The sequence below is a fragment of the Drosophila takahashii genome, chromosome 2R (assembly GCF_030179915.1).
Source record: "Drosophila takahashii strain IR98-3 E-12201 chromosome 2R, DtakHiC1v2, whole genome shotgun sequence".
NCBI lineage: Eukaryota > Metazoa > Arthropoda > Insecta > Diptera > Drosophilidae > Drosophila > Drosophila takahashii.
The window spans coordinates 40,174,508-40,187,272 of NC_091679.1; the positions used below are offsets into that span (position 1 = coordinate 40,174,508).

Here is a 12,765-nt window from a genome sequence, read left to right on the forward strand (position 1 = left end):
CTCCAACACACACTAGAACACACACATTTCCTAAATAAACAGGCCCTGTGCCTTCCAACTTGAATTTTCCAGCGAATTTTCTCAGTTCCTGTCGGCAATATGTGGTTTCGTCCTCATATGCGGATGCCATTTCAATTCATTTCCCTGCATTGTGTTGTGGCATTTGATTTAATGGCGAAAGACCCTTTTAATCAACAACAAACAAGGCAGGAAAGAGTTGAGTTCTACTGGCAGGCAATCACTTGGAAACCAAGAGTTCCCAGTGCCTAAGTGCTTTGACCAACGTAAATAAGTGACGGATAAGCCGGAAGCTTGATTTTCCATTCGATTTTCAGAACGAAAAGTATGTACACAACATTTAATTATTTCTCGACACTTCCCAGGAAAGTGTGTGTGTGCAGTGCTTAGGGGATAAGCCGAAATTCGACTCAGCCTGTGATTTTCTACTTGAAATTTCGGCAGAAAAAGCGGTGAACATCAGATACAACACGTGTCAGCTTTTAACACTTTCAATTAGTTCACGAAATTATCTAAAAACCAATTTGCCAAGAAGATTCCAAGGAAAACTCATGTTACAGTACACATCAATTAAATCGCAAGTGTACATAAGTGGGATTTTGCAAATCCGTTTTTTTCACAATGAAAAAACTTGTTGGCTTGTTAACTTTTATGTATCTACACAATTTCTTAAACTGCAACTGAGCTTTATTTATTACATTGATAAGTTTTAAATAGTTTATTGGAAATGTATTTACTGTGCTTACTGAGCCTTAAAATTATTTGCCTTCTCAGCTTGCAAAATGCTTTTGTCAGCTGAGTGATGGCATATTTAGTTCGTTGTTTATCTTTACTCAATCAAATTTGTTTTGTCTTTTGCGTAAACGCTTTATTAATTTCCACTGGTTGTTTTATGCATTAAGGGGATCTTAAAAATACCGTGACTATAATTCTAGTTATTTTTCGAACTTAGTGAGCGTTGGCCGCAGCAGCTGCAACTGCAACTGCAGGTTGTTGAGGGGCAGGGGCAGGGGCTACGGCACCAGTTAAGGCGCCCAAAGATTGCTGCAGCGAACGCAGGATGCCAATGGGGATCTGAAAAGAAGATTTTATATATATATTTTATTTAATATTTTAATTTAAAAAAAATCCACGAAAACATATAATTTTTTTAAAGGACTACAATTTTAGGTAAACATTTAATTTAATAGCTGAGTTTTTTAAACATAATTGCATTAAATCAAAGCCCATAGTTAAAAAACGTTCGCATTGGACATCAAAACATTATTTTCCGGGAAATCATTTTTTTCCAAAATGGCGTATTTTATTTCCATTTTTTATTGGATTTTACTATTTTTTTTATTAGCGAAAGTTTCTTTAGAAATGAAAAGGTTTGAGTGTCAATCGATTATGATATTTTTGTAATATGTGCATATATATCATATTTTTTTAATTTAAAATTAAAATGTTTTTTTGAAAATACTTTTTTTTTTTGTTTTAACGATCTGAAAAAATATATGTTATTCCGGTGTGCCACAGAATTTCTTATTCATTAAAAAAGCAACTTATTTTAAATGGATTATTGGTTGAATGGCGTTTCTGCATAAGCTATGCTTTATATGCCCCACTTATTTAAACTTACATCGAGGGCCAGACCCACGGGTCCTTGGGCTTGAGGTGCCAGGAAGCGATTGTTCACGGACTGAGGTCGCTGGACGGACTTGTACTTGTGGACCTGGACAGCCTTGGCCTCGCTCTTCACCTGTGGACGGTAAGATATTCATAAGTTACCGAAATTACTTTGCAAAGGACGAGAGGGCATCACATGCAGGTGGGGCGGGGGTTTGCAAATTAAAATTGTATTAAAATATGTTTCACAGAAATAATAATATTGCCACGGTAGCAGCAGGTGGCCCCGCCTCCAACCACCGCCTACATTGTCCGCAAATGTTTTCAAATAAAATTACAGCCTCAAAGCGAAAGTTTTGGCTTCCAGAGAGCTCTCCACCAAAAAGCCAACAATTTGTTTTGTGTGTGTGTGCAGGCCAGTATCTGTGTGCTGGTGTATTTGTATCAGTATCTGTGTATCTATGTCCGCACCGCAGTTGGTGTTACCTCAACGGTCGACTGCGGCTCGTCCTTTTGGGCTTCCTCCTCGGGAATGTGTTGCTCCTGCGGCTGCTGCTGCTGCATCACGTATACGACACGTTGCCGCTGACGTTGTCGCTTTGCATGTGGGCGTGGTCGCTTGACAATTATCAACGAAGTGGGCGGGGCAGCAGGAAAAGCCGGAAAAGCGGTGGGCGGGTGTTTATCCACCGCATCGGCATCTGCGGCCGCTTTAACATGATTTTCAATGATTTCGCTGCGGTCCGGCTAAAACATCAATGGCGTGGAGGGGTGGATTGCATTGGATTGGATTGATTGCTTGTTGTTGGTTCGCCGACACGAGGGCATTGATCAATATTTAACCGCACGTCCTAGTTAAATACTAGTCGGGGATTGCGGATTTATTGCCACGAATTGCGCAATTGAAAAGCCATTTTGGCCTCGATTTCCCTTTAATTTTACTTTACCACCAAAGTTTCACACGAAATGAGATAACTTCACTTTTTGAAAATCCTTTAGAAAACTTTTCGACTTAAACTGATGCTTAAAACTGTTGGGCAAAACACTTTTAATACTTCCTGATTTCCTGTAAACATTCTATAAAATTTTCGATTGCCTTACTTTTTGAGTTGTTTATACATTTCTGATTGTTCTTAACCGGATGTTAAAGTCATCGTAAATTAAACGTAAGCTGGCGTAAAAAGTTAAAACTAGCTGATATTTGGTTACCTTTTTTAAGAGCTCTTAAAAAAACTAGTTTGTAAATTCATAAAAATTTGTATGTGCGTAATTAAAAATTGGGTTACATTGATAAGAAGTAAAAAAAAATATCACAATTTTGTTCGGACTTTGAGCAAGAGTAAAAATATAAAAATAAAAAAAATTAATTGGGCGATATTTCCTTTTTGTTCAAATAATAATTTTAATTTTTTTTATTGATTCTGTAAAACTTAAGGAATAATTATAATAATATTCAAAAGGTAAATATCATTCAAATAAATATTTTTATTTTTATATTTTTCATTTTGCTTACGGTTTTTCTTATAATTTATTTTCTTTTAAATTGTTAATTACTATAAACTATCCCTGTTTAAATCCCTATTAATTTGTTTTTATTGGAAAGAAAAAAGATAGAATACAAAGAATTGGAGCATTTTATAAGTAAAAAGAACTAAACTACCTAAACCAAAGATAATCCAAACTTTCCCCTTGAATCTAAGAACCATTTACATAAATCCTAATTCGGAAACCGCTGATATGAAAATGAATAATGAAATAGTTTCTAGTTTGTATCCTGTGAAAGTAATAAGCTTTTCTTATATTTACTCCCAACCTTGATTGTTACTTACATCTTGGTGGATCAGCGAGTACTTCTTGGGTGGCTTGACCTTCTGGATGTGGCTGGTGACGACAGGACCCGAAGTGGGCGAAGCGGGGGCGGGGTTTTCAGGAACTGCCGGCTGAACCAGGTGGTGGGACTGAGAGGAGGAGGAGACCACGCTGCGACCCGGGCTGTGGGCCTCGGCACCGATATAGCCGCGTTCCCCGGCACTGCCGCCCAAAAGGGCACTGGCTCCCACCGAAGGATTTGCCTGGGCGGCGGCATAGCCTACGCCGGCGGCTCGTCCTGCGGGAAAATAAGTGGGTTGTGTGTGTAAATCGAATCAATTAGGGGGCAGCACTTACCATCCAGATTGCCACCGAGACCGGCGGCTGCCCTCGCACCCCATGGAGTTCCCGCGGAGGCGCTGAGTCCGCCGTGGGCAGAGTTGCCCGTTAGGAGTCCTCCGAGTCCCGCATCCGCGTGAAATCCTGCAAAATTCACGCCCACCTTGCCGTCGCGCAGTGTAATCAGCTATGGCGGATGGGAATGTGAAAATGTGAGAGTTTTGGCACAAAGTTCTGGGCACGTTGCGTATACTTAATGCTATTCAAAGTTAGCCACGACCTTCGCATTTGGCTCAAACCCCCTCCCCTACCCCTCTGAAAACTTTTCGGCCCAAGATGTTTTGTCCGTCCTTTTCACTAATAGTTGTAAAGTTGTGGCCCAACTTTGGCCTGGCGCGGAAAAAGCAGGCAAACACCCTTTGTGCCCGCTTAACTAAGTTTTGTAAATATTTTGTGTGTGTTGTGTTGCTGTGTGTTAATCAATTTAAGCGGAATTTCTCAACGGCTCAAATCGGTGAAGGTTGAAAGTTTCGCAGCGCAGACATTCAGTCAGTTCAGAATTGTTGATAAATATTTGCACAGTTCGTTTAGCCGTCATCCGAGAGAGAACAAAAAGGGAAAATTAAAATGTAAAGAACTAAAGATAAGCTGGGCATAACACCCAGCTACACAACATCGATTCGACGATAACGATAATTGTTGGGAGAGTGCTGTTGTGCTAGATAGTGAAACTCCGGTAATGAGAGCAACGAGCGAGCTCCAAAGAAGTTATCAATAATTGTGACAGTTAACAGCTAGCTCAACAAACCCAAGCAAACAAATGGGTTGGAGTTTCTACTGTGTTTTGGTGACCTATAAATGCCCTAACTCTTAAAATTCTAGTGCCTTCATTTCACTTATTTTTTCTAACCATTAAATGGCTTTTAAAATAAATAAATACTTATATTTTTATTGAGATCACGTATTTTTAGTTATCTACTTTAATATATAAACTACATTTTTAAAATCATTATAATGCACATTTTAGAATGACAAAAACTTAGTTTTAAGTTCTTTAACATTCCCACCCTATATTCCATACTACCCCAGATGTTAGGGTACCGAAAGTGTGACAATAAAGTAAATGGCTGTGGCCAAAAGAGAACGAACGAGAGAGCCCACACACCTGACGCTGATAACAGTTTTTCCAGGCAGACACAACGACAATATTTAACTTGGCCTCCTGACGGCAGCTCATTTGAGTTTCACACGCCGACTAGCAGTGGAGGAGGAGGTGGTGGTGGCTTATAAGGTGGAGGAGCTGAATCAGAATCATCATCAGAACAAGAATCACAATCTGAGACCAGAAGGGCGGACACATGTTGTCATGTTGACAGAAGCGAGGGAGTGGGAATTCAGAGGCCGTCAGCGGTTGCCAGTGATGTTTTGGATGTTTCCGATGTGGCTGCTGTGGTCGGTGCTTCTGCTGCCTGGGCAGGTGTTGCTCGGCAATGCCGCCTCGGTCACCTGGGGACATGTCAACAAATACGCCAGTGTGCTGCACACCGAAGATGTTTACCTAACGCCGAGTACCCCGGGCCAAGATCTCGTCTACGGCTCGCAGGTGAGATTTATATCAGGCCGCTCAACCTGCAAATTGCTTAATCTCCTTGGGAATCTCCGACAGAATGCCAGCGATAACTACCGAATTACGGGCATACATGTTGAGGATCTGGACGGAGGAGCCGAGGCTCATCTCACCGCAGGCGGCATTGGCCAGCAGTTTGTGGTCCTTCATTGCAGGAGGCTTCAGGGTTCCAAGGAGGAGAAACCTGAACAACCAGCTCATCTCGAGGTGTCCCTCTATGGAGTGGAGCTATAAGGTGTCTCTGTTATCTTATTGGAGTAAGCTCTTTAGAAGTTGTAAATACTAATTAACAAAGAACTTTCAGCTGTGCAAGCTAAGGTGCAAAAAATTCTATATTCAAAGTGTTATTTAAAAGAATCATTTTAAATTTCTTTCATTTTTTTAATATTTTTACAAAAAAAAAAAGGATTTTTATTTAATTTGAAGTTTTATATTTAATAGTATAATTGTAATTTAATTTTATTTAAACAATTCTATTTATATAGATATAAGTATGCTATTACACTAGTTTACAGCCGAAATGCTCCCCAGCAATTGATGGCAAATTCTGTTAGTTTTGGACCCCTAGATCACGAAAATAGCACTAATTTTTTTTTCGATGGCACAGATTTTTTTTAAAGATTTTTTAAAGTTTGAAATGTTAAATTTCTGGCTTTTTTCGAATTTCTTCTTATATCTCGGCAAATATCCACCCGATTGGGTCAGTTTTATTTTTATTTTAAAGTCAATAGATCAAAGCTTAACTTTGCCATACAGATCAATATGATTGGATAAGTAATGGCAGCGCAGAAACTTGACAATAATGAAAAATGTGTTTTTTGGTCCTCTGTAAGTCGGCTGTATGTATCGTAAAAACTCGAAATAAATCCGTTGAAAAATCATAATGGGTACAAACTTAAAGTTTACATCCTATCGAATAAAACAAGCCGGATATGGCCCAAATCCATGCAAAACTGGATTTATGGTGGATTTTTAAAGTTCATATTTTTCCACTTTTTTCGGTTGACAGAGTCCAAATTTAAGTTTTATCATAGGCGGCGACATGTAAACAAAAATGAGTGGTGTTGGCAGCCGGGTCACTAAATAGCTAAATCAGATATTTAAAAGCTAGAAAATTATTAAAGTGAATTTAATTTTTGAAATTAAGGTTACTTTTTTCATAAGAATGAATTATCCAAATGGATAGTACTTAATTAAAAATACTCACAGTCATAACGCAAGCAATTTTGTATTTTAAAGGAATTTTCAGAACTTAAATTTATTTTATAATTTTCTATCTTTTAAATTTAGCTATTTTTTGACCCGGCTGTCGTCACCACTCATTTTTGTTTACATGTCGCCGCCTATGATAAAACTTAAATTTGGACTCTGTCAACCGAAAAAAGTGGAAAAAATATGAACTTTAAAAATCCACCATAAATCCAGTTTTGCATGGATTTGGGCCATATCCGGCTTGTTTTATTCGATAGGATGTAAACTTTAAGTTTGTACCCATTATGATTTTTCAACGGATTTATTTCGAGTTTTTACGATATATACAGCCGACTTACAGTCGACCAAAAAACACATTTTTCATCTTTGTCAAGTTTCTGCGCTGCCATTACTTATCCAATCATATTGATCTGTATGGCAAAGTTAAGCTCTGATCTATTGACTTTAAAATAAAACTAAAACTGGCCCAATCGGGTGGATATCTGCCGAGATATAAGAAGAAATTCGAAAAAAGTCAGAAATTTAACATTTCTAACTTTAAAAAATCTTTAAAAAAAAACTGTGCCATCGAAAAAAAAATTAATGCTATTTTCGTGATCTAGGGGTCCAAGACTAACAGAATTTGCCATCAATTGGTGGGGAGCACACCAAGAATATTATTTTGTAAACTAGTGTTATCAAGAGTTGCAAGTACAAAAGTAATCATCAGTGACACTGAACCTCCTACGTCAGCGTTCATTAAATATTATCTTGAGTGAAATCGACCATTTAATATTGTTTTGTAATATACTGTAATATTGTCGTAGTCGTTATAATAACGATAACTTTTAATCATGGCGAAATTTTATACAAAACTAATTTAGTTGCTCTTTCGACTGTAAACTTTGCAACTGACACTGAAAAGTCGCTTCAAAAATAATAATATTTAAATTGAAAAGTTGCAAGTGGCTGTGAAGTTTGGACGCCGCTTAGAGGCTGTCGGGTTTTTTATATTTCTATGGAAATGAGGCTGACAACTATGTAAGTTGGAACCGAATTATAAAGAAACCTGTAAGCCGCTGTCACATTATCTTTTTTCTTTTTTACCCCTGCAATTCGGCTAATCCTCGAAAAGCTCCTTCCCACTGCTGCCAAGTGCAAAGTAAGCCGTTTAAAGCTTATAGTGCCAAACATGAGCTCTATCTACGCACTTATAGTAATTTAAAATGATGAAAAGCACTCTTAACACAGAGAAAATATGAAATGTTATAACTAAATCAACTTTATTAAATGAAAACGCAGTATGTAGAAGGATATTAAAAAGTTTCCCCCAAAACAAAGCAATGTTTTATGAAATTGTACTCGTGTTCTGTGTAAGCTAGCAAAAACTTTTTGTATTTTACTGGCAAACTGGGTGGGTAAATTAACTAAATAATTGAATTATTTTACCGGTGTGTAAACAACAGAATTGTATATATATAATTGAGCAAATTCATTTAGCCAAACAATAAGCAGAACTTTTGTTTGCATTGTTCAATATTTGCCTGGAACAATTTAAATGTTTTTACATGTCCACAATCTGCAGGTAGTAGATGTTTTCATTTGCCATTTGCCATATTTGCAGAACATCCATTTGCCTGATAAAAATCGCCAAATGGCCATTCCGAGTTGACAGCAAAATACCACAATTGTGTTTGGCTAATTTAAGTTGACAGTAAAGTTTCACAATTGTGTTCTCCCACCGGGAGATTAAAGATTGCCGCCAGCAGTTTCGGAAATTCATAAGCTTGGGTCATGACCCACAAAGATAGAGAAAGAACTGAAAGGATTTCTTGGTTGAGCCTGCGAATGGAACGGAATGGAGTGAATGGCTAATAATTTGCATGAATTCCTGGGAATGGCCGCCTCAAATTGTAACCTTCGCCGGTCGGGCGGTAAACCCTTATCAGGACTTTTTACGTGTGCTCTTAATTTCAATTCCCACGACCCGCATAGAACATAAACAAAAAATTTATTTGGGGTTTTTCCATTTAGCTGGTAAATGCAAATTTCATGCATGCGTTGATTAAAATCTAATTTCTTTTAGCCCTCAAGCCGCAAACAGAAATAAACTTTTCTGTCACAAAAAAAATCTCAATGAAAGAAAACAATAGAAAAAGGTGCTTGAGGGTGAAAAAGTGTGTTGGAGAATATAATTTTCAGGCAAGATGTGTGAAAATTCCTTTGGTCAGATGAGTTCACCTTAAAGTTGTCAAATGCTTAGCTTTCACTTGAAATAACAAGAAATGGTAAGGTACTAGCAAAATCTTTTAAGAAACCGCAAATGGAAAAGATTGATGTCTTTTGAAAAGTTGTGAAACTAAAAAGAATTTACTTGTATTTTTATATATACCCCTAAGTGGTCTAAGAAAAGTTTATATTCAGTCATTTTTGCTTTAAAAAATAAATAATAATAGATTGACATTGTATTGCGCAAAAGAACAAAAGAACATCCATTCTCTTTTAAATGCCCACGAAAAACTAATGAATTAGAAACCATTAAACACGATATATTTAAGATATTTCCGCCTATAACCCTAAATTACCATAAAATACCGACACTATATTTTACCCTTTGTGCAAGTTGTGTGCAACACTGCGTATGAGTAATCGGTGGTGAAAAATGCAATTAAATTGATATTAGTTAGCCCAGGCAGCCAAAGTTCAAGGTGGCCACTAAAGCGGCGACCACTAAACCAGCGGCAGTTATTAAAATGATGTATAATAGTTGGTCGCGGCTCGTGAAGCCAAGATTAATGATAAGCGAGTGGTGTTGAGTTGAGTTTAGATGGTTGTGCCGTGTAATTGCAGGTAAAATCCAGGCATTACGAGGTAAGAAAACCGAGCGAGCATTTGCCTTGGCCTGCAATTAAAGGCGCGGCGTGTTGCGAAATCGCGTACTAAAAATTCTTCATTACCGAACGGACATTGTGCAACGGTTTAGGCCATTCAAAAAGTTCACGCTAAAATCGAATATTGCACTGTCGCCGTTTCCCCTGAATTTGTGGCCACGGACCACAGCCAAAATAAAATCATCGACAGGCCATGGCAATGGCATTGATTTCCGCGATGCGAAACTGATGGCCAGTGGTTCTAATGCAGAATTTCCATTTTGTGGTGGACAGCACTCTACGGGGTATAAATCGTTTTTCCGGCGGAAATCCAAGGAATTTAATCTCGCTAAATGCCAGGAATTGAGATGGATCTTTTTTGAATGCACAGAAATTACTTGGAATGGCGTATTCCATGAAATAATTAAGGAATTTGGTTTGTAAAAGAATGAAATAAAAGTATGTTTTAACGTTTAAGTTCTTACTCTTTTTATTACGTAATTTAATTAATGTAATCTGTCAGTAAATAGTTTAAAATTAATTTGGAAGATTTATAGAAGTTGGCTTTTATTATTTATTTAATTATTTTAAGGCGCGTTAGAAAAGTTATTTAATTGATTTGCAAGTACGTTGATTCTTTAAAAAAATTTATAGAAATTTAAGTAAATATTTTTAGAACATTAACTTATTCTCTTTGTAAATGACTTAATAATATTTTATAAAATTTCTAAATATTTAAAAAAAAAATCATTTTTGTTACTATATACTTTTCTCTGCCTAAACGACTGGAAATGCAATTCATCGATTGATCTATTAATCAAGTTGATGAATTTTCCGTCAATTAGAGGAGAGAAAATCATCTGGCTGATGGAATTTCAGTGAGTCAGCTGCGTTTCAATTTATTTACTCAGAAGTTTGATCTCAGAATAAACGTAAATCGGTCGCAAACCTATAGAACCCATAAAGCTGCCTGACTGCGAAGTAATTAAAATAATTTCAAGCCGCAGCACTTGGCCAACGGACGAGTTTTGGCCAACAATGCGCTTCAGTTTGGTGGCAGGTGTCAGTCGGCGACTGCCTTAATTAATTTTTGGGAACCGGAATCGGGAGGACTCACCTGGGCTGGCACCAAGCTCACCGTCTGCATCAGACAGAGTGCTCCAAGTAAGACGAACATTCTGCGCACACCTAGAAAACAAAATCCGAAATTGGAATCAATTCCAGGCGAGTCAGTAGTTTGTATGCGAGTCGCGTCCCGAAGAATTCTTCCTCGCACTTATCAAGGGGAGCGGCCCAGCATAATTGCGGGGCTTTCACATGCGAACTCAACTTTTCTGTTTCTGATTAATTAACAAAGCTTCAGCTCTTTGTTGTACCTTTTTCTAAGATGCCTTCCGTTTATTATAATTTTATTTATATATTTTTCTTATATTTCTCTCGGTCTGAGCGGCCGTTGTTGTCGCGTCGCGATTTCGCTTTGAACTGAGTGGTCGAGTGGCTTGAGCCGGGCTTAAACTTGAATTCTGCCGAAGGGGAATGGAATCTACCGTCTGCTGTCTGATGTCTACTGTCTGCGGCTTGTAATGCCTCGCGAAACTGGAATTGTGTCGCAATTTCATATGCACGCGTCTATTTATATAGGAGCCGCACTTGATTCTGGTCGCTTCCTCTTTCCTTTTGCTTATAGTATTATAGTATAGGTTATTATCTTTGAAGACGATGTGCAGGGAACTCTGGACGCTGCAATGATGATGCAAGATTTTTGGAAATGTTTACTGTATGTGGTGTTACTGTGTTTCGGCGACCTATTAGCACTTTGCCCGCACCTGTCCTAACAACTCGGTGAGAATTCGGCAACAACTCAGACATGACGGACTAGCTTGGTTTTTGTGGTCAGTGGTCTGTTCTGAGATTCAGCACTAGAAAATATAAAATTTAGGCAAGTTCTGGGAGTTATGAGAAACCAAATACAACAAAATTCCTAAGAGAAAACTTTAATTTAAGGAATATGTTAGTTTTTTTTAGATTAAAAATTCTCAAAAACTTTAAATAAAATAGAAAAGGAAAAAATCCATATTTTCTTTATTATTTTGATTACTTTTACTAATCTTTTAGCAATTGTGAAACAATACATATAATTTTATGCAAAAATCAAGTTACATTTAGGCTTCAAACTTATAATACCCAAATAAAAAGGTTTCAGAAAATCCATAAATTAGAAAGCTAAAAATTGACAGAAATCGTGAATTAAATTTAAATAGGAAATATCACAGTTCTTAAAATAAAACCTCATTTATTGTGTTTCTTAACTAATCGGAAACTAAAATTTCATAGGAATCAATCAATACTTATATTAATAAACCATAAGCCAAAGTGCATTGCCATGAGCAATCGATTAACCCTCAGAGATAATCTATTTTAACCTCAGATTTGCCAGGCATAACTCGGAGTTACTGAATCAAACAATGGTTGGAAAACTACTACATTACTCATAGGCCCCATTAAGTGCATCCGATTTGGCGAATATTGGCAAACCGGTTTTTGGGGCCACTTTTTGTTGGCTTACAAGTGGTGTGCAATTGACTGAATTTGGCCATAAATTCGGCTTTGGTCTTATTTTCGTTCACGCTTCAACGAAGCTGCAGGCAAATTGGGTTTGCCAATTGCAGCCGGACAAATTAATAAGCATTGAATCTGTTTTTATACCCGTTACTCGTAGAGTAAAAGGGTATACTAGATTCGTGCAAAAGTATGTAACAGCTAGAAGGAAGCGTTTCCGACCCCATAAAGTATATATATTCTTGATCAGGGTCACTAGCCGAGTCGATCTAGCCATGTCCGTCTGTCCGTCTGTCCGTCTGTCCGTCTGTCCGTCTGTCTGTCCGTCTGTCTGTCTGTATGAACGCTGAGATCTCGGAAACTACAAAAGCTAGAAGGTTGAGATTTCCCACACATATTCTTTGGCTTCCTACGCAGCGCAAGTTTATTTTAGCCGAGCGCCACGCCCCCTCTAACGCCCACAATCGCCCACTAACGATTTTAAAATGGGTCCTGCGCCCACATCTTTAAAGATTTTCGAGAAGTATAAATGCAATTTTGTTGTGTATATTTATACCTATCGAAATGTAGAAGACATTTTTCAAATCGGACCATTCATTAAAAAGTTATACGCTTTATAAATTGTCAACGTATATCTATCTCCCTCGCACTCCCTTTAGCTGAGTTACGATTATTAGTCGGGACACCAACCCGACACAGCGTTCGCACTCCCTTTAGCTGAGTGACGGGTATTAGATAGTCGGG

The 12,765-nt window shown here is 37.8% G+C and overlaps 2 protein-coding genes across 4 annotated transcripts; one reads left to right on the forward strand and one right to left on the reverse strand.

The window, feature by feature from the left end:
- Positions 1-657: 657 nt before the first annotated feature.
- LOC108054107 (uncharacterized) lies at positions 658-11,048 on the reverse strand. Of its 3 annotated transcripts, XM_044393108.2 has the most exons (7): positions 10,839-11,048; positions 10,580-10,650; positions 3,793-3,961; positions 3,456-3,733; positions 2,113-2,373; positions 1,640-1,759; positions 658-1,092 (listed from the first exon to the last, which is right to left on the reverse strand). In XM_044393108.2, the coding sequence occupies exons 2-7, from the start codon at positions 10,637-10,639 to the stop codon at positions 967-969; spliced, it is 1,014 nt and encodes a 337-aa protein (XP_044249043.1). In that variant the 5' UTR covers positions 10,640-10,650; positions 10,839-11,048; the 3' UTR covers positions 658-966. The 3 variants fall into 3 exon arrangements, with proteins under 3 accessions (XP_044249043.1, XP_070070044.1, XP_070070045.1); XM_070213943.1 differs by lacking the exon at positions 2,113-2,373; XM_070213944.1 differs by lacking the exons at positions 658-1,092; positions 1,640-1,759; positions 2,113-2,373 and adding an exon at positions 3,251-3,400.
- On the forward strand, positions 4,981-7,037 carry LOC108054108 (uncharacterized). The gene is made up of 2 exons (XM_017136870.3): positions 4,981-5,377; positions 5,441-7,037. Exons 1-2 carry the CDS (start codon positions 5,141-5,143, stop codon positions 5,633-5,635), a joined length of 432 nt encoding a protein of 143 aa, XP_016992359.1. The 5' UTR covers positions 4,981-5,140; the 3' UTR covers positions 5,636-7,037.
- Positions 11,049-12,765: the final 1,717 nt, after the last annotated feature.